Source organism: Thamnophis sirtalis, unplaced genomic scaffold (assembly GCF_051295495.1).
Source record: "Thamnophis sirtalis isolate CommonGarterSnake01/CBP01778 unplaced genomic scaffold, rThaSir2_p1.2 scaffold_13, whole genome shotgun sequence".
In the NCBI taxonomy this organism is placed as follows: domain Eukaryota; kingdom Metazoa; phylum Chordata; class Lepidosauria; order Squamata; family Natricidae; genus Thamnophis; species Thamnophis sirtalis.
Window position 1 is genome coordinate 20437260 of NW_028261393.1, and position 22036 is coordinate 20459295.

General features: G+C 42.9%; 1 protein-coding gene across 1 annotated transcript in view; it reads right to left on the reverse strand.

Moving 5' to 3' along the window:
* The window catches only part of CLIC4 (CLIC family member 4), a 67544-nt gene extending 51936 nt beyond the window's left edge, over positions 1–15608 (reverse strand). The window contains exon 1 of the mRNA XM_087728102.1: positions 15381–15608. Within this exon, the coding sequence (XP_087584228.1) occupies positions 15381–15461 (81 nt within the window). The 5' untranslated portion in view covers positions 15462–15608. The remainder of the gene's footprint in view (positions 1–15380) is intronic.
* Between the last annotated feature and the right edge of the window lie 6428 nt (positions 15609–22036).

Genomic DNA, 22036 nt, shown 5'->3' on the forward strand with positions numbered 1-22036 from the left:
GCCTGGGGAGGGGTCGCACACGCATGCACAAGTGGGAGGGGAGAATTGAATTAGTGTGGGAATGCATGCGTGTGCATAATTTTGGCATGCCATAAGAAAAAGGTTCACCACCCATTGCTCTATTCTATGTTTTTTCTATTCTATATTCTATTCTGTTCTATTCTATTCTATTCTTCTATTCTTGTGCAGAATAATTGACTACTATTTTTTTTCTTCCACTCAATTGTGTCTGATTCTTGCAGCCTGTCTGAACAAATCCCCACAGTTTGTTTGGCAGATTTTTCAAATGTGGTTTGCCTTCCTTCCTTCCTTCCTTCCTTCCTTCCTTCCTTCCTTCCTTCCTTCCTTCCTTCCTTCCTTCCTTCCTAGGGCTGAATGATGGGCCCAAGGTCCGTCTAGCTGGTTTTGTGTCAAAGGTGGGACTAGAACTCAACATCTCTTGGTTTCCAGCCTGATGACTTCACCATTACCTCAAACTGGCTCCCTTATTGGCTCTCTATTGTAGCTGGGCTAAATTGCAGTGTATTTAAGAGGGGCAGAAACGGCTTTCAAATTCTCAAGGAAATGTGATGCTAAACAAGTCCATTTTTAAGAAATCACCAGCGTTTCGGACTTTAATGTCTTCTGTGGAATCCTTAACCTGATAATCTGAAGGGATGTGAAAGCCTTAGTTGAATCTCTGATCGTTTTAACATGATTTTGCAATGTAATTCGTTTTTCAATATGTTATACAAATATCGCGACACTTCAGGGACAAATGTTTTGACCCAACTACGTAGCACAAACTCTTTCTGTAAAAATATTGTTCCCATCTTCAAAGCAGTGCAAAAACAATTAGTTACGACAGAGTCGGCCGCTAGACTTCCACTACTAAAAATAGGAATGCTTAAAGCGGATATATGAAGAGCAAAGCGTCTCCATTCAACTTTTTAAGTTCTTTGAAACGTTTCCTGCTACCCTCGGCTCAAATTCAGCAATGCGTTTTCCTTCATATCTGAAACCCGTTCTTTCCATTATTTCATTTAGCAATGCTGTTGACAAAAATTAGGAAATCAAGAATTAAGTTGCATCGCTGCCAAAGGACAAATATAACACCATCTGGTAATGAGAGGGCAGGGGCTTCCCCTTAACGTCTGGCAATCCTTATTTAAAGGTTTTTTTTTTAAAGGGACTACAAGTAGTCCTCAGTTCCTCATTTGTCTTTGCAACCACAATTGAGCCCAAAATTTTGGTTGCTAAGAAAGATACTTGCTAAGTGAATTTTGCTGCATTTTATGGCTGTCCTTGGCACAGTTGATAAGTGAATCCCTGCAGTTGTTAAATTAGCAACACACTTGTTAAACGAATCTGGTTTCTGCATTGACTTGGCTTGTCAGAAAGTCGCAAAAGTGATCACATGACCCCAGGACACTGCAACCATCCTCAGTATGAACCGATTGCCAAGCATCTGAATTCTGATCACGTGACCAGGGGGATGCTGCAATGATTGCAAACGGTCATAAGTCACTTTATTTAGGGCCGTCGCAACTTTGAACAATCACGAAACAAATGGTTGTAAGTCAAGGATTATCTAGAAGTCTTCCCAGCACAACCAAATCGGTGAAATTTTTGAGAACCCATTGCAAACATTTTCAGAAGTGCAACACGGCTCAAGTTACATATTACCTCTGTATCAGTGTTTCTCAACCTTGGCGACTTTAAGTCCTGTGGACTTCAACTCCCAGAATCCCAGCTGGCTGGGGAATTCTGGGAGTTGAAGTCCACAGGACTTAAAGTCGCCAAGGTTGAGAAACACTGCTCTGTATAGTATAAGGCTGTGATGGCGAACCTTTATCGTGCATTCGCGCGGGCTTCCCACTCCCCAGCTGGCTCTCGGGTCTCTGTCACGCATGCGAAGTGGGCACATGCATGAGACACATCTGCATGCATGAGGGGGCAGGGGGCATCTGCAGGAGACATGCGTGCATGCACGGGAACAGGGCACATGGGGATTGCACGCACGTGCGCAGGTCACACGTGCATGCACATGTGCAGGGTGCACTGGGGGTTGGGCACACATGTGCAGGGGCAGGATGCACATGGGGTTGCACACATGCTGTTGCGCACACATGCGCACACATGCTGTTGCGTGCGCGCATGCGCTTTCGGCACAAAAGAACAAAAAGTTTAGCCATCACTTGCATATGGTTTCTCCCTGAAAACCCCAAAGACAGAAAACGTTATGCATGCTAGCCTTCAGGTAATAAGCAAGGGAGGGAGAGATTCTTGATTGAAGAGCAATTTAAGTTCTAGATCAGGAACCTGTAACATTTTCCCCCCAGGGCTGAAGTCGTTCCCTGAAAGGCAGGCTGAGGTCTAAAAAAAAAAAAAACCCCAAGGTCTAAATAAGCAGGATAAAAGATAAATTTTAATGCAAATCAAATCAAGCACAATCAAGATTAAATAGAGGTATTATGCTTGCAATAATGTTCTTTTCATTCAAATCTGATGGCCTTGAGAGCAGCCTAGAGAGAAATATCTTGACAATCAAAACTCTGAAGCTAAAAGGGTTCCCAAGAAAAAACTGAAAAGCACAATGACTATATATGAATACTTTTTTGTTCTCTTCTTTTTAAAGAATAAGTTATATGTCAAAATTAAATATGTATATTGAAAAGGAATTATAAACACCGTCAACATAAAATGGAGCTCGCCCAGAAGCTGAAATACACCAAATAAATGAAATGGGAAGTAGAGGAGAGAGGTAAGGGAAGAAGAGAGGGATAGGAGAGAGGGTAGGGGGGAGGAGAGAAAGGAGGAGTGGAAAGAGTAGGAGAGAGGAGAAGGAGAGAGGAAAGGGAAATTGAGAAGAGAAGGATGACAGAGGGAAGAAAGGAGGTAGAGAGAGGAAGGCGAGAGGGAGAAGAAAGGCACAAATATGTATGGAGAGCAGAAGAGCCAATAATTGTTTTTTGGGAGTTGATGGTAAGATGAATTGATGTAAACATTTAATAATACAATATGATGTTGGCTATGTAATAGTATACATGTGGGATTATATGTTATGAAAATGGAAAAATAAAAAACTTTTTTTAAAAAAGAAAAAACTGAACATCCCTCCCTCAACAGAGGGGGGGGGGATACGACATCATCTATCTCCAATCTACAGCAGTCCTTTCAACAGTTGCAAGAAGGCTCCACACCAGGGGGTGGGTTGCTGCTGGCTTTACTGCAGGTTTGGTGCATGTGCGCACTTGCATCTAAAAATGTCTGCACATGCGCAAAACATTAAAAAAGGGGAAAAATACATTTCTGCAATGAAAATTGTTCTGCGTATGCGTAGAAGCAAAAATCAAGATGGTGGCGCCATAAGAGAACCAGTTAGGGGATGTGGCAGGCCTGGGTCACTACCTGTTCCAGCAACCCAGGTCACCAAGTTACTCCTATTCAGCCAAACCAGTCCAAACCAGTAGGAACCCACCTCTGCTACACACTCATTTTCACCACTCAGATGACCTTGATGACACAGATAAACCTTCAGGGGACCTTAATGCCCCACTAAAAGGATGTAAATGATCAGCTGTCTGCAAGGAGTATAAATCCATTCCCCGCCATCCAGTCAGAACTGAAGAAGCTCCTTGGGGGAGAAACGAAACGTCTTCAAAGGAAACACAGACAGTCCAGTTGTCTCTTGGGGCTACTATGACCTGGATGCCTGAGAATCTCCATAGACTTTCCCAATAAAACATTAAAGCAGAGATATCCAACCATGGCTGTCTGGGGAATTCTGGGCCACAAGTCTTAAAAGTCGCCAAGGCTGGACACCTCTCTGCATTAAAGCTGAACGGTTATGCTCAAAGCTGAACCCGATATGACTTTTTCTCTTTCCACTGGTAATTTTCTCAATGAGTGAGAGGAGGGCAAAGCATTAGACAATGAGAACATCGTCAAAGCACAGATGTCGCCTCCAGGCACTCTCTTTCTGCTGGCTCAACGCACATCAACCAACGACAAGCGTGAATTGGGTTCTATAAAATCCAAGTCCAGGAAAGCAGAGATGCTTGCAGATTCAAAGAGGGGAAAAATAAGCGACCTCTGAGCATGACTCATAGAGAAACTACATAGATGAACAAGAGAGACTTTGGCGGTTTCAGCCACAGTTGAAAATTTACGATCCAGCCCTCCAGAAACCATAGCTACAGTCCTCAATTATGTGAGGTGCTGCAGATAACTGGTTTGACTGCTCAATCTATACTAATTTTGCCTCCATGAGCTACCCTCTAAAACAGTGGTCACCAACTGGTGGTCCGTGAGAAAATGTTGGTGGTCCGCAGAAAAATTATTCACATTTTTTATATTGCACTAAATCAGAGGTCCTCAAACTACGACGCCTGGGATGGATACGTGCAATGATCATTTGTGTTGCTGCAGAGAGTCTCCCCCTTCGAGGTCTTTTTATGTGGACCGGAGAGGGGCAGAAATTCCAAGTTGGGGCCTGCTTCAGCCTCCTGGTGTGGGGCTTTGGTGAAGGTTGAAGGGAAGTGCCGTTGGTGGCAAAGACCCAGGGGGCCTCGTTCCAGTGGGACTGCAGCATTTATTTATTTATTTATTTATTCATTCATTCATTCATTCATTTATTTATTTATTTATTTATTTATTAAATTTATAGGCCGCCCAATCCCGCAGGACTCATGGCCTGGAACTGGCTGACCACCTCAGCCCAGTGAACCTCCAGGCACCGGTACCTGGCCTTCCACTCCCGCAGGCCTTTCTGCTTGGAAAGCCCATGCTCGTAGTCCTCAGTGAGGTGCTTCTGCTGAGCCTCCTTCTCGGCCAGATCCAATTTGAACTGAGCTGTTTTGCCAACTATTTCTCGTGGTGGCTGCTTAACTCCAACAACTGCTTCCTGTTGGGCCCCAAACAGCCCGGGCAGGGAGGCGAGGAGTGACTGGGAGGGGAGGGGTGAGTAGAGGCTGGCGAGGCACCCCTCAATGTGAGTGACATCGAGTTGGCCACACCCACCCAGGCACATAACCACCTAGCCACATCCACCCAGCTAGTCATTAGGCAGATCATATTAGTGGTCCACGGGATTTAAAATTACCGTATTTTTGGAGTATAAGACCATCTTTTCCTCTCAAAAAAAGGCTGAAAATCTGGGTGCGTCTTATATACTGAATACAGCATTTTTTGCCTCCCGAAACCCCAACCCTTCACCAAAATGGCCGTGCAGAGCCTGTAGAAGGCTTTCAGAGAGCTCCTGGCGGCTGGGAGGACAGAAATGAGTGAACAACAGGCCTTTTTTGCTCAATTCCCCCCCCCCCCAGCCCTCAGGAGTACTCTATAAACCTTCTAAAGGTTATGCAGGCATTTTTTTTTTTACAAAAAATAGACTCATTTTCACAAAAAATGGGCCGTTTTTTGTTCATTTGGGGGAGCACCCCCCAGGAGGACTCTGCAAATCCCCTAAAGGCTATTCATGCCTTTGGGGGGGGGGGGAAACGGGCCCGTTTTCATGAAAAACGGGCCATTTTGGGGAGGTTTGCAGAGTGCTAAAACTTTTTTTTTTAATTTGCCTCTTCAAAACCTTGGTGCGTCTTATACTGCAGTGCGCCTTATACTCCGAAAAACACAGTATGAATTTAGAGGTCCCTGAGGTCCAAAAGGTTGGTGAGCCCTGCTCTAAAAAATTTAACTTCTGCAATGGTTTCCTCTGCTTATTTCACTTCAAAGAAGGGTCAGTAAGTTTTTGCAATTCTTCTATTTTTCACTGATAAACAGCCAAGTTGTGCTTTCAACGTGGTCCAAATGCTTCCTCTGCCACTTTTCATATATATATATCCACTAAGCACCGTTACCTATTCCTTTCCAGCTGCGGTCAGAGCAAGAGCATTATGGGTATCCCTGGATGACAATGCTCTGCCAAAACTTAGCCCTTAAAGCACAAAACCATAGCAATTTATGTCCACCAAAAATATGAGAGGTGGCAGCAGGACAAAGGGAAAGAAGTTTGAAAGTCACCTAGCAGATCCTCCTGTAGAGCCGATACCAACTTTAGGACTCAACAAAGTCACTACAGATAGTCCTCAACTTACGACCACAATGGAGGTCAAAATTTCCACTACTCTTACCAGACCTGGAGATGACCAGGAAGATTTTTCAATTCTCCGAATTCTCCAACCAGTATGTGGAATGCAGACTTCTGAGAATTGAAGTGCACAAATATTGAAGTTGCCAAGGTAGAGAAACAACGCCTTAAACTTTCCAGCTGTTAGGAAATAGAACAGGACTAGTTTTTCCCATCCTTGTGACCTTCTTAGATGTACCAAAGTGACCATTTATGTGATTTACATGAAATTTTGGGCTCAGTTGTTGTAGTTAAATCAAGGACTACCTGCATTGCTAGATTAGCCAGCTTTTGTTCTTACCTTTCTTCTTCTTCTGGGAATATAAAGTTAATATCTTGGCAAATTCATTTGGACAAAGACGCAGAAAGAACACGAGAAGTCTGTTTTTGTTCATAAGGGTTGCACTGTAGGCAACGAAGGGCTACCTGCCATGTTCATTGCAATAAAGAGATTTGAGATAGGCTTTTGAACTCAGTTTACTTTCTGCCTCTCTTATATTTTCCATTCCTAAGTCCCAAAGCAAGTAAGGACATTTTGTCTTACCAGCAAGCATAGAAGTTCAGATCAGCACCTTTTTTAACTTCACCGTGTCCAAACTATCACTTACAAGCAGTTGCTTATGTACACTGAATGCATTTCCGATTAGCCTACAAATTACTGAGATTTGCCCCTCTGTACATTAAGGTCTCAAATCCTACCAAAATAATTTCCCAGGAAACAAGTTCTGCTATCAGGGTTACATGTTTTCAGTTATTAGCCACAGCCAGTTTAATTAGCCATTAGAAGGGACACGGTGACTCAGTGGCTAAGACGCTGAGCTTGTCAATCAGAAAGGTCGGCAGTTCAGCAGTTCGAATCCCGAGCACCGCATAACGGAGTGAGCTCCCGTTACTTGTCCCAGCTTCTGCCAACCTAGCAGTTCAAAAGCATGTAAAATGCAAGTAGAAAAATAGGGACCACCTTTGGTGGGAAGACAACAGTGTTCTATACACCTTCGGCATTTAGTCATGCCGGCCACATGACCACGGAGATGTCTTCGGACAGTGCTGTCTCTTCAGCTTTGAAACGGAGATGAACACTGCCTCCTAGAGTCAGGAGTGACTAGCACATATATGCAAGGGGAACTTTTACCTTTAATATGCTACTGTCCCAATAAATTTTGGCAACTCTGCCTTTATTTTTTTCAAGTTTGCAGAAGGGGAGAGAGAATCATGTCCATAGGTTCATTTAATAGTACCGACCCATCATAATTAACCCTCTGTCCAAATGAGCCATTGTTTGGACCACAAATCGAAATTGAATGAACCTCATAAATCTTTGCAATCCTATTTGTAAGCCAAAAAAAAAAGCAGGGTCTTTTTCTTCATTTTCTCCATGGAGATTCTCAGTCATCCAAGTCCTGGTTGCCCCAAAAGTGCTTTTTATTTTTTCTTGAAGACGTTTCACTTCTCATCCAAGAAGCTTCTTCAGTTCTGATAGTGGAAAAATGGAAGGATTTATATTCCTTGCAGTTCTCTCGTCGTTAGCACTCTCTCTGAGAGTTGTTTTCTTCATTTGGTAACAAAATGCAAATCAAGGATAAGTGACACAATATGACACTGGCAACTTCAAATGGGCTTAGTTTTTAGGCCCAGCAAAAAAAAAAAAAAAAAAAAAGTAGACTCTGGATTTAATTAAATAGAAACCTTCATAGAATCATTTTTCTGAAGTAGAAGATAGCTTGTTCCTTAGGTTTTTTTGGAGGGGGGGGAGTTCCCCAAAGCAAGCATATTTTTTTTAAATGTACGATCTCATGCTTTCCCTCTATTTGTATTGTCTGGAGTTTCACCATTTAGCAGGGTCATTTTGAAATGCCAAACGCTTTGGCTTGTGGCCAGTTTTCCAGAAGTGGGCAGCACAAGACAGTTTCGATTCTTTTCCGTATCAGCTTTTATAGTTTCACTATGCCACTTATAGTCAGCTGTTTCTTTATAAGCAGCAGTATCATAATATGCTTCTCTGTCCATGCAGTCTCCCAGAAAGGGCCAAGAATTATCCATGCAACAAAGATTTGGAGAAGGCCATTTACAGCAGACTTAATACTGGTACCCAGATTCTAACTGCAAAAAGCAATATTTCACAGATCTATGTAAAAGAATAGGGTTGGCAAAGCCATGTTCTTCTTATATCCAAACCAGACAATGATAGCAATAACACTTAAGATTTATATACTGCTTTATATAGTGCTTTACAGCTCTAAGTGGTTTACAGAGTCGGCCTATTGCCCCCAACAATCTGGGTCCTCATTTTACCCACCTCGGAAGGATGGAAGGCTGAGTCAACCTTGAGCCGGTGAGAATCGAACTGCTGCCTGCAATACTGCATTCTCACCAATTATCATACCCAAAATATGTCAGACGGATTGAAGTAACCTACAGCTTGTATACTATATTTTGATCTCACGAAGGCAAACACCAGACAAACATGGAGAAGCATAATAGCAAATGTTCTTCACAATTCAAAAATAAATGTGTTTGGATGCATATTAGAATATAAGGCAAGCTTACTGTTTTGACCAAGGCTTTCCAAGAGCATGAAGCAAACGCCTTGTCCCGACAAAAACACCACTTAATTTATTGTGAATTCTGCTCATTCACATCCACCAAAGTCTTTCAAGGGAGGATTTACAGTCACAGACCTTATCTGGCTTGGAGAGCTGACAGGCTGATATCTACAAAACTTGGCAAGGAGTCTCGGAGAGTCACAAACCAATTAAGCGAAATAATTGTCTCCTGCAAACTCCACTCCCCTTTCACTCCTCTTTTATTCCCTCTGGGAGGGGGCATTCATTGTCCACCTGTGGCCTTACTCCCAAGTCGACCCCTGTTCTTTATCTGTTCCCTTCGTCTGGCAACTCTGTGCATGCGCACACTGGGAACAGGCTCCAGCTGTTCATCTGCCTCACTGATGTCTGACTCTGAAAGCAACTGATAACTGGCATACGGCTCTGGCCCCTCTCTGCCTCCGACACAGAGCCCTCATCAGAGCCTTCTCCAGATTCCAGGACTGGCCCATGTTCCTCCCCAACCTCCTCACTGTCTGAATCTGCTGCCAGCTCTGCTGGAAGGCCACAACATGTGCCTCTGACATATATCTTTTCTTCCTTTTAATATGCAAAACTTTGTAAGACATTCTAAAATGTTAAAGCTTTTATACAACAATTCTCATATACATACATATATATATGTACTAATATATACCTTCTTCCCTGGCTTCAGCTGATAAGGAGGAGACCTGTGGCTTGATGGCTAAGACGTTTGCCTAAGAAGCAATACAGCACAGGTTCGAATCCCAGTAAGGGTATGGCTAGCTGATGAGAGCTAAATAGCTTGAAATAGAGCTATACTAGTCTCCCTTTATTTATTTATCAGCACAAATAAAAAACACAAATATAACAAAGGCAACAGTAAAAATATTGGGTTTCTGTCGTGATGGACTCTTGTGACGAGCCGATTGACAGATGTTGGAAGGAGTTAGCTTCCTCCCATAATTGGGGCTTACCAGGGGTTGTGACACTAATATATACCTTCTTCCCTGGCTTCAGCTGATAAGGAGGAGACCTGTGGCTTGATGGCTAAGACGTTTGCCTAAGATGCAATACAGCACAGGTTCAAATCCCAGTAAGGGTATGGCTAGCTGATGAGAGCTAAATAGCTTGAAATAGATCTATACTAGTCTCCCTTTATTTATTTATCAGCACAAATAAAAAAAACCATATATATATATATATATATATATATATATATATATATATATATATATATATATATATATATATATATATATATATATATATATATATATATATATATATATATATATATATACACATACATACACACACACACACACACACACACACACACACACACATACATACATACATATATATATACACACATACATACATACATACACACACACACACACACACACACACACACACATACACCAAACATAGCATAATGAATTTTAGGGTGCCGGTTCATCTAAGAAATCGCCCCCCTCATTTAAATCTCTGTTTGGCTTGGAAGAATCAAGCCTTCTGGGCAACCTACCGCCCCATAACTGCAATACGGGCAATATTTTTCATACACAGTGCACATTAAGGATAATGAATAACATGCTAATTATGCCATATGAATTATATCCCCATCTCTGTGAGACTAAGACAGAACGTTATTAACATTTCTTCTACTAGATGCAGGAAACTTCCTTCCTTTATTACCTATACTGAACCTGTTAGTGAATGAGATATTAGCTGTTTCCGCTTGAGCAGCATTACGACAGCAAATATTTGCATTGAAGATTAACTTAGACAGTAGGAAGACCAAACTACATTATAGCAGGCACAGATGTAAGTTACTAATTAGCAAAGGCCATCAGGGAAAGTACTACAAGCGAGTTATATTTTATCCCTGCATCAAGGTTTGCTTTGAGAAAATCCTCTAGAGCAGGAATAGGCCACGAGTTACAACCATGCTCAGCATATTCTTTTCCATGGAAATTAGTAAAGTTGCAATAGTTGTACTTAACATTTAATTTCCATCTTTTTTGCCTTCACTTTTTTTTTCCAAATGCCAGTTAGTAAAGATTACCTTAAAAGGGATGCGGTGGCTCAGTGGCTAAGACGCTGACCTTATTGATCAGAAAGCTCTCGGCAGTTCAGTAGTTCGAATCTCTAGCGCTGCGCAACGGAGTGAGCTCTGGTTACTTGTCCCAGCTTCTACCAATCTAGCAGTTTGAAAGCACATAAAAAAAAAATGCAAGGAGAAAAATAGGAACCACCTTTGGTGGGAAGGGAACAGTGTTCCGTGCGCCTTGGGCATTTAGTCATGCCAGCCATATGACCAAGGAGACATCTTTGGACAGCGCTGGCTCTTGGGCTTTGAAATGGAGATGAGCATCACCCCCTAGAGTCAGGAGCGACTAGCACATATGTGCGAGGGGAACCTTTACCTTAAAGATCACCTTGTGGAGACATGTTCTGTGGGCAGGGACCGGGGAAACCCTAGAAATAATCTCACTTTAATTCTGAAATCACACCACTTCGCCTCTTTAACAATATCACCTACTTGTTTTGGAACACTGAGAGCATATGTATCAAAATGGAAATCAAATTTCCCCCCCAAATATCCCGTCTCAGCAATAAGTTATCTTATGGCTGACGGATGCACATTAGTAAAGAGAAATTATTTTTTCCCTATCCAATCTGCCTTTCAGCTAAATATGGTAATCATTTTCCTCAAAGATGCAAATTCTCCACACCAAATAGCCCAGGTTGGGTGGCATAACACCAGACAAACCAACATTTATGAATATTATAATACTAACATCTTCATATCATTTTCTTCAGCCTTTAGAAATGACTAACTAATATGGTGTGTTCAACCCACACATATATCTACACACACACACACAGACACAGACACAGACACACACACACACACACACACACACATATGCATACATACATACATACATACATACATACATACACACACATACATATGTGTAGTATTTGTGCTGATAAATAAATAAAGGGAAACTAGTATAGATCTATTTCAAGCTATTTAGCTCTCATCAGCTAGCCATACCCTTACTGGGATTCGAAGCTGGGCTATAATACATATTAGGCAAATGTGTTAACCACTAAGCCACAGGCTCTGATCCGTTATCAGCTGAGTGGTCATTAAACAAATGATTTTAAGTCAAGGATGAGTAGTCTTTGTAGACCATTTGAAATTACAACGGCACTGGAAAAAGTAACATGATCATTTTTCTGCAGCAAGAAATGTCGTAGAATGGGGCAAAACTCCCTTCATTACAGTCTTGCTTAGCAATGGAAAATTTGGGTTTCGTTGCGGTAGTAAGTCAAAGGACTACCGGCCCATGGCTGTTCTCAGACACTCAACAGTCACTTCCCCACTTGAAAGGAGAAATCTTTAATATGTGCAACTCCTATCAGCAAAAAGTTGCATAATAACTGGTAAAGCAAGTGATGAGAACAGGGGTGGAACTCATGCATATGTACACCGCATGCGGGATGTAAGCATATACAAATACATTTCATAAAATATGTAATGCAGATTTGTTTTTATTGTGGCTCCTTAGAAACCCCCAAATCCCATTTTTTACAGAAGTGTGGAACTCAAGCCAAGTCTTCTGAGATTACTTCCAAGAGCAAGTGAGTAATGGACTATTCATAGACGGCATGAAGTAATGACTTCTGGAGAACATGACTTCATCCAGACTCCATCATTCCCCACCCTTTATTTTCAGCTCAGGACGTCTGCTCTGACTGTGCCTGCCTCATACCAGAGCAGATGGAGGCTGGAATGGGTGTGTTCATGTGCTACGGTAAAGAATTCTTCCATGGAAGCATGAAAAAAGCAAAGAGGAAGGTTTTATTAATGCGGCACTAGAGAACAGAGCTTGTTCCTGAAGGCGAGGCCGTGCTGAACTGACATTAAAAAAATCCCAAGATAGGTTATGATCAAACAAGACAAAGGTTAGGTTATAGCAATACAAAAATAGAATTCCCCAAATAGCCATGTTATATATTCCTTGTTGTAACCTCTGCCTCACTAAGAACTAGGAACATAAATGTTTGATTAAAATATTTCATTTTAATCAAATTTATATTGATATATTCAACTTATATATCACCGAAAATCATGCCAATAGTTATCAACACTTTCTATATAATTCCAAAATTGAAGACGAGGAGAAGAAATAAAATAGGAAGTGATTGAGCTAAATCTCAGTCAATCAAAGTGCCTCTTAGAAATAACTTCCTAATGCATATGTGACTGGGAAGAAAACCTCTGAAATGACAATTTTTTTAAAAAAATAATCACATTATTTTCTCATGACAAAGCTGAAGACAAGTTAAATGCTTGGAAAAGAGGCTATAAATCTATCATGGGTAACTAAGATCCATAGATACTGAAGAAGGCAGAAAAATTATCACAACTCCAATAAATTTCCATTTTACAGAACAAGGGATACTGACTACTCTAACCTCCTATCACCTTTGCCTTTTTCTAAGCCCCAAATGCTTTACCCCATTTATCAACATGCCATGGAGTCTCATGGGATCCAAAACCACTACTGAGAATACTTCTGAACTCCTGAACTATCACCGTGGTCCTTCAGAATGTAGGATTAGGCATATTGACTGACGAAATAAAAAGTTACAAAGCGCACAGAAACTTAGATGTATATTTCCATTTGACAGCACTCATGCAGTATTGGACAGTTTAAAGATAGCTGTAAGAATTATAGCTCAAACTTCCAGGAAGCCTTAGGGATATCAAAAGGCCAGGCTACGTTTAGATCAGGGGTGTCCAACCGTAGCCACTTAAAGACTTGGACTAAGGGGAGACATGATAGCAGTGTTCCAATATTTGAAGGGCTGACACAAAGACGAGAAGGCCAATCTATTTTCCAAAGTATCAGAAGGCAAGGCAAGAAACAACAGATAGAAACGAATCAAAGAGAGATCCAACCTAGCACGAAGGAGAAATTTCCTGACAGTGAGAACAGCTTGCCTTCACTGGAGGCTTTTGAGGAAACTAGGCAGCCACCTATCTGAAATGGTATGAGGTCCCCTGCTTGGAGACCTCAGACCATTTGAAACTCAAATACTTTGGCCACCAAATGAGAAGGAAGGACTCCCTGGAGAAGAGCCTAATGCTGGGAAAGATTGAGGGCAAAAGAAGAAGGGGACAAGAATGAGGCGGCTGGATGGAGTCACCGAAGCAGTAGGCAAGAGTTTAAATGGACTCCAGAGGATGGTAGAGTATAGGAAGGCCTGGAGGAACGCTGTCCACGGGGTCGTGATGGGTCAGACATGAGTTCGCAACTAACAACAACTCCTGCTTGAGCAGGGGGCTGGACTAGAAGACCTTCAAGGTCCCTTCCAACTCTGGTGTTCAGCATGGCTGGCTGGGAATTCTGGGAGTTGTTCTACATAGTTTTCTTCTTCATCACAATCAGAAAGCCCCACCCAGAATGGAAAAGGATCCAGAAGGAAATCTACAGTATCTTCCGGGTGCTGGGCTGAAGAAAGCTGCCTTCACAATGATTTTCTTGGAAGACTCAACACACTCAAGCCCCTTCCCAGGATTTCCAGCCCTGATTACATTGCTGCTTCCCTTTTCAGCTAGAGAGTCTGGCTTTTCATTCATTCTATGGCTTTATGTTTATGTTTTATTCTGAGCCGTCCAGGGTCACACCTGTTTTTTTTTGGGGGGGGGGGATGACTCTTAAAGTTGTCCAGGCTGAGAAACACTGTTCTGCATCATTGCAGTAGAAAAAGTTTGGGACATATTTTTTAAAAAAAATTGTACTAAAAATACTGTTGGAAGTCTGTTAAAAACGAAGAAGACCGGCCTTTCTTTAATACGGTGCCTACCTGACAGGTTAGAAAAGCTTCCATCATGCCCCATCAGTTTAGGGCCATTGAAGTAGCCCGACCCATCTCGCGGGCACCAGGTTGGAGAAGACTGAAAGAGTCTGTATGCTGAGAACCATCCCGCCTTTGGTTTGTGCCAGGATGCAATTAAAACAAGACAACAAACCTTTTGCCCCAAGCCGGATGCAAAAAAATTTGATGCAATGCATCTCAAGAAAGTTAAGTTTGTATCTAAAGAGAATATGGGTACTTTAAACCTGTACCTTTGGGTATTTTTTTTTTGAGAAGTTAATATATTTTGGATCTATTCTATAGCTGTTGGGACTTTTTAAAAATAAAATAAAAAGTTTGAAAAAATAAAGAGACGACAGGGGTGGAGGTGGATCTAAAGACGATGCATAAAGGAATCGATCCATACATGCATTCAAGCCTTAGCAGTTTGGGGGCTTCCAAGGGGTCACCGAAGCCCACCTGAACCTCTCTCGGTGGGGCAAGGAGGAAGCCCAGATCCAGAAGGCGGAACCCTTTCCTCGCGCCGTCTAAGGGGCGCCCACACTTCTTGCAAGCCCTTCGCGGGCAGCTCCAAGCTGAATCTCCCGGGCTCGATCGGGCAGGCGGGGTGGAGCAAGACCCGACCAAGGAGGGCGATCGGAGGCGGGGAGGAGGGCACGACGGTGCGTGAGGCTGTCCATCCCACCCCCCGCCCGGGCGCCCACCCGCTACCGCGGGGAAGAGGCAGGAGGGCGACCTTCCTCCACCCCACCCCAGGCGGGAAAGCGGACCAAGCCGATGCCCTCCACGAGGAGCCCCTTTACCTTGACGAAGAGTTCGATGAGGGGCTCCTTGCCGTCGCCGCCCGCCTCCTTCATGCCGTTGACCGGCACCGAGAGCGCCATGCCGATCCACCCGCACAGGAACTCGCCTCTCACCAGGCTCGGATCGGATCCTTCTCCGGGCGGGCGGGTCCCTCGAGATGACAGGGAAAGGGGGGGAAAAAACAGAGCCACTCGATTGCTCTCGCTCCCGCACCTCAAGCGCGACTGACGGGGCCCTTTCAAGACACGGACTATTTATACCCAAGGGGCGTAGCCCGAGAAGGGGGCGGGGTTCGGAGAGAACGGCGAGAACTTTTTTTTAAAGAAAACTGGAAATATGCCGCCCAAAGCAGAGCCCACCGTGGGGTGGGCGGGGTTTAAGCGGGAGACAGGGGCAATTCGACAGGACCAACCAACCGGGCGCCGCTGAGAGGAAAGGAACCTCGCGCTCTTCATGCAAGTGGGCGCGGCCTGAAAGTGGGCGTGGTTTGAAGTGGGAATGGCTGGGCTGTATAGACTCCCGCCTTTTTTGCTTCCCTTAATCCAGATGAGAGAGAAGAGGAGCGGCTGGCTCTGATTGGTTGATCCTAAAGGCACGTCTCTCGATTTTGACTAGCTAAGTGATGCGGAGGATGTATGATAGTACAAAGTTCTGAGCAAGAGGCTAGTCCCTGGCGAGTTTCGATTGTTTGATGCTTGTCTGATTAGGTTAAACCTTTCCATTTCACGAGGTGTCTTAAATTCAGAGTCAGGTATTTAAAAAGCATCCAATAAAAAACATCAATGCACTGCAAACCATAAAAAGTGCATCCATTTAGCATGAACATTTTCTGGTGAGTTTTGATGACACAAACAGGAATAGCTTTTGAGAAATATGGGATACTAGCTGGATATCCGTGTTTCGTGACGAAACTATATGATCGGGCAATGCAGAACAAATCTGGTTCACTATGGTTCAATCCTTTGGCTCAGTGGTGGCCAGTGATTGAAACTCATAAGGGAATCTCTCTCTCACTGCCTTGCGTCTGGAAGCAGTTCCATAGGTGGAAGGCGTAGACATTATGGTGAGATACCAACCTTTAGTACGGTAAGGAGCCCCAGAATGAATTCGTGATTTCAGGATTCACTGAAAGAACGGAACCATGGGTATATAATCTGTGTTTGTAATTGCTGCAAAGATTAAAAGTTGCTTCTTTACATATTTCTTTCCTTCCATTTTTTTTTGGTATTTCTCTCACTTTTACGTTTCTCACTTTTTCTTTTCATACCTTTCTCTCTTCGCTACTTTTTAAACATTTCAGTAGTTTTTAATCCTGTATGATCTTTTCTTCCATAAATTTTTTATTTATAAAAAAACATGCACAAGGCACTGTTTCCAGGGACTTCCAAATAAGCTTATAATTGGTGACATTTTGAGCCTCTTATCAAAAAATTTGGCCCTCAGCCAGACAATAGCTGCATCATAATCACTCAACACTCAACTATTTTTTCTCTGGAAGGTACTGATTCCTAATAGCTATTTTTAGCGAAATACATCAGCAACTTCCTCTTCCAATTCCCCAGAAACTGATTTCCCAATTCCAAAATCAAACCAGGCATGAGGCTGTGATCTGTTGCCTGAGGTCTTTGCTTAAACTTGTTTGTATGCTGCAGACTGAGTTCTGGTGTTGGAAAGAGAATTAATTTAGTCCCCCAATTCTACACGTTTATGTTAATTTTAATATTTTTAATTAGTCAAAAATTTAATTAGTCAAATTAATAATTAAATAAGGCATTTCCAACCTTTGACCCACAGGCTGCCATGGAGCCTTGGAGCAGCTCATAATGCAGCCCCACAGCTATAATAAAAAGTATTAAACAATAAAGGAAGCTTGTTATTTACAGTACGTATATCTCTATATAAAAGCAAAATACCATCACGAAATCTCCAGAACCGTAAAGCCTATAAACTTGAAATTTGGCACGTATGTTTCTCTTGGCTTCTAGGTGCTTGCTAAGAAAGGATTTGTTGAAATGACCATCAGATCATTAGTATTTCTTCTACAGTAATTAACACGCTCTGGTGTTAAAGAGTTCTACTTCACCTCCCCACCTGAAAAGAACTCTGCTCCAGCTGCCAGTTGCCTCACATTCTGTTACCTCTGTTCAAACTGGCAGACGTTCCACTCCTTCACTCAGGAGCAGTCTGGACTCCTTACAGTACTAAATGTCAGTACCTCGCCACAATTTCTACGCCTTCCACCTATGGAACTGCTTCCGGACTCAAAGCGATGGGAGCGATATTCCCCTATATGTTTCAATCACCCACCACCACTGAGCCAACAGACTGAACCAGAGTGAACCGGATTTCTCCTGCCCAATCACATAGCTTCGTCGCGAAGCATGGGTATCCAGCTAGTTAACTATATTACTGTATATATTTCATATGTGGCCCAAGACAATTCCTTTTCACTCAATGCAGCCCAGGCAAGCCAAAATGTTGGACACCCATGTACTAAATAATAAAATTAATGTCATTAATTTAATTAATATTGGTCAAATTACTTTTAATTTTAAATTAATAACTACATAAAATTAATTTAATTCATTTGCCCTGGTCAAATTAATTAATTAAATTAATACAATTAATTGTATTAATTGAAGAGCCGAGGTGGTGCAGTGGTTAGGGTGCAGTACTGCAGGCCACTTCAGCTGACTGTTATCTGCAGTTCAGCGGTTCTAATCTCACCGGCTCAAGGTTAACTCAGCCTTCCATCCTTCCGAGGTGGGTGAAATGAGGACCCAGACTGTGGGGGCAATATGCTAACTCTGTAAACCGCTTAGAGAGGGCTGAAAGCCCTATGAAGCGGTATATAAGTCTAACTGCTATTGCTATAAATTAATAAAGACATGTATGTGTGGAAATGTGATCCTAGGCTTCATCAACTGAAGTGTAGAACCCAGACCAAAAGGGATTACTGTTCTACTCTGTTCTGAATTGGTCCAACCACGCCCAGAATTATTACATCCTTTTAAGAAGAACATGAACACGCTGAAGGAGGTCAAGATTTTAAAAGGCAGGGATGGAAAAACCTGGCTATATTTAGCCTGAGAAGTGAAGACTGTGGGGAGACATATTTTGAAGTAGCTTGTCACGTGCAAGACAAGGCAGAATGGTTCATTGTTCCAGCAAACAGGACGAGAACCAATAGGGCTAAATTATAAAGAAATAGATTTCATCAGAATATGTCAAAGGATTCCTCGGCATAGTTTTAACTCTCTCTTAGACCCTCTAACACAGGGGTGTCAAACTCGATTTCATTGAGGGCCGCATCAGGATTGTGTTTGACCTTGGGGGGACAGAATGGGCGTGGCAGGGGTGGGCGTGGCCAGCACAATGTCACTCCTGTCAAGGGCACCATTGCTGACCTGTGCGCTCTGTCGGCAAAAACAGGCTCCTGAGCTCCGCTTTCGGCTGCAATGGCCTCCTGCATCCTTCTGCCAGTAAAAATGGAACTTGGGAGTGCTGCCCGTGGCCCTCCCGAGCTCCATTTTCGCTGGCAGAGGCACCACGGGCCGGTCCTTCGCTCTTTCCAGGGCATCCCAAAAGGCCAGATCTAAATACCCTGTGGGCCGGATGCAGGCCCTGGGCCTTGAGTTTGACACCCTTGCTCTAACCGAAAGAACTGTTCAGAAAGACACTGTAATAGTAGATTGCGTTGACCAAACCGGTTGGACTAATCAGTTGTTTCTCAACCTTGGCAACTTTAAGGTGGGTGGATCCATTCCCAGAATTAGCCAGCCATTATGCAAAAGGAGTTGAAGGCCATGATGGCTGGGAATTCTGGGAACTGAAGTCCACCCATTTTAAAATTGCCAAAGTTGAGAAACCTCTACTAGAGGCTTTCAATGATATACAGGAGGCTTATACTGTTCCGCAATTTTACGTGAGGCTAAAGCTTTTTGATGTTCCATGGAGCTTCAGAGAGAGTGAAACACGCATTTGTTCGCTCATCAACCGTTGGTGCCCAAAGCTAGTGCCCAAAGACACACACACAGAGGGCATTGTCTCACTTCTTCCTTGTTTGAGGCGAACTCTAGCATCGTAGCTCACTAAGGAGATCTAAACTCATTTAAGTATTGAGGGAGGCTTCCGAAAGTAGACCCAATGTTATTCTTTTAAAAATTGCTAGGAAAATCTTTGCATTAAAACTGCAACTGACAAATAAGAATGGTTCATATTAAGAGTTGCCCCATTGCAATAAATATCTTGCTGGACTTTTGAGTATTGCAAAGGCACCATTAAATATGAAGCTCCTTTGGAGTAGGAACAGAGTCTATTTTTTTATATTTCAGCCTAGTAAATATATTGTGTAGACTGCCCATTGTTAACAGATTAACAAAGTTGGAAGGGACCTTATAGGTCATCTAGTCCAATCCCCCGCTCAAGCAGGAGATCCTACACCATTTCTGACAAATGGCAGTCCAATCTCTTCTTGAAAGTCTCTGGTGATGAAGCTCCCACAACCTCCGAAGGCAACTTCTGTTCCATGGGATGATCATTCTCAGAAAATTCCTCCTCATTTCTAGGTTGAATCTCTCCTTGTTCCGTTTCCATCCATTATTCCTTTTCTGGCCTTCAGGTGTTTGGAAATGATTTGACCCCCCCCTCCTCTCTGTGGCAGCCCCTCAAATATTGGAAGACTGCTCTCATGTCTCCCCTGATCCTTTTCTTCATTAGACTATCCATGTCCAGTTCCTGTAATAGTTCTTCATTGTGATAAATTGGCAATAGCTTCTTTTCTCTCTTTTTTTAAAGTACGCACATTGATGTCTATCACTTAATGAGAAAGCAAATGATTTTGTGAAATAAAACAAGATATTTTTCACCTCAAATAGCAGAAATGTTTGAAATGGCTGCAAGCAACTCCTTTGGGACTGAACATTTGGAGTTTACCTTGGAAGAATCAAATGTACGCATGACTGAACAGGTAGTCCTCAACTTACAACCATGCATTTAGTGACCATTTGAAGTGATTCAAATTGCACTGAAACAAGTAAATTACCATTGGTCCTCATACTTACAGCTGTGAGCATCCCCATAGTCACACGATAAATTGTGTGCTTGGAAACTGGCATGTATGGGTGACAGTTGCATGTCCTGGGATCATGTTGTTGTTAGCTGCGAAGTCGTGTCCGACCCATCACGTCCCCATGGACAACGTTCCTCCAGGCTTCCTGTCCCCCATGATTATATGATTATATCCATTTACCATCTTCCCAGTCGGCTTCTGACAGTGTCACAATTGGAGAGGTCCGATTCATGACTGTGTGATTCACTTAACAACTGCTGCGATTTGCTTAGCAATTGTGCAAAAAAGTGTTATAAAATTAGGTGCGATTCACTTAACCTCCCCCTTGCTTAGCAACAGAAGTTCTGGTCCCAATTGTGGTCCTAAGTCAAAGGCTTATATATGCGAACATAACTTTCCCAGCTAAACCTCTGTGTGTCTGCATTCAATGATCCCCTTTCAAACTTGAATGGACCAGTGTTTCCACTGAAACGCTCCTATGCGTGTGCCAAACATGTAGTATGAGCGAAGGGTGAGCTGACCTGAGGTCAGCCTACAACAGATGCTTTCCAGGGCCGTTTGGCATCTGAATTTAGACGCCTCCTCCCTCCGAACAGTCACTGAGCTGCCATTTCCAGCTGCAGCTTCCCCTGCCAAGCCTCTATAACTGAGCACACAATACCAGAATTCAAAAACGTCTCAGCCCCAAATACAGATAATTATCGAGGGCAGGATTGGCATATTTTTTCCTACAGGGTCTGCATTATGAACATCACGATCCGGAATTGAATTGGGTTTTTTTTTTAAATGAGTTCGCTTTTGCCTGTTCCTGCTGGCTTCCTTTTCCTCCTCCTCTCTGCAGGCTAAAATCTATGTTTTCCCTCTCCTTTTTCATTTCCTTCTTTTCATTTGCTTTTTCCCTTTGACTGGATCTTCTCTGCCTTCTCAGGTTGTTACATCACATGGGTTATTCAATAAACAGCCTTCCAGGAACCAGTGCTTAGCTTCTTCTCCCTGTGCATCATTATGTGCAATACAATTGTGTTTCCCATTTCACAGTATGTATGTTTTAGAGGGACGCGGTGGCTCAGTGGCTAAGATGGTGAACTTGTCAATCAGAAGGGTCAGCAGTTTGGCGGTCCGAATCCTTAGCGCTGCGTAACGGGGTGAGCTCCCATTACTTGCCCCAGCTTCTGCCAACTTAGCAGTTCGAAAGTGTGTAAAAATGCAAGTAGAAAAATAAGGACCACCTTTGGTAGGAAGGTAACAGCGCTCCGTGCACCGTCAGCATTTAACCATGCTGACCACATGACCATGGAGATGTCTTCGGACAGCGCTGACTCTTCGGCTTTGAAACAGATGAGCACCGCCCCAAGAATCGGGGACATATGTGTGAGGTGAACTTTTACATTTATGGGTGCGTGCGCGCGCACACACACAGACACACGATTTACAACCATTGGTTTAGCAACTGCTCAGTTACACCACTGAAAAAAGTAACTTACAACTGTGTCTTTGCCCTTACCACCATTGTAGCATCCCCACAATCACGTGATCAAAATTCAAGTACTTGCGAATTTGGCATGTATTTATGAAGGTTGAGGC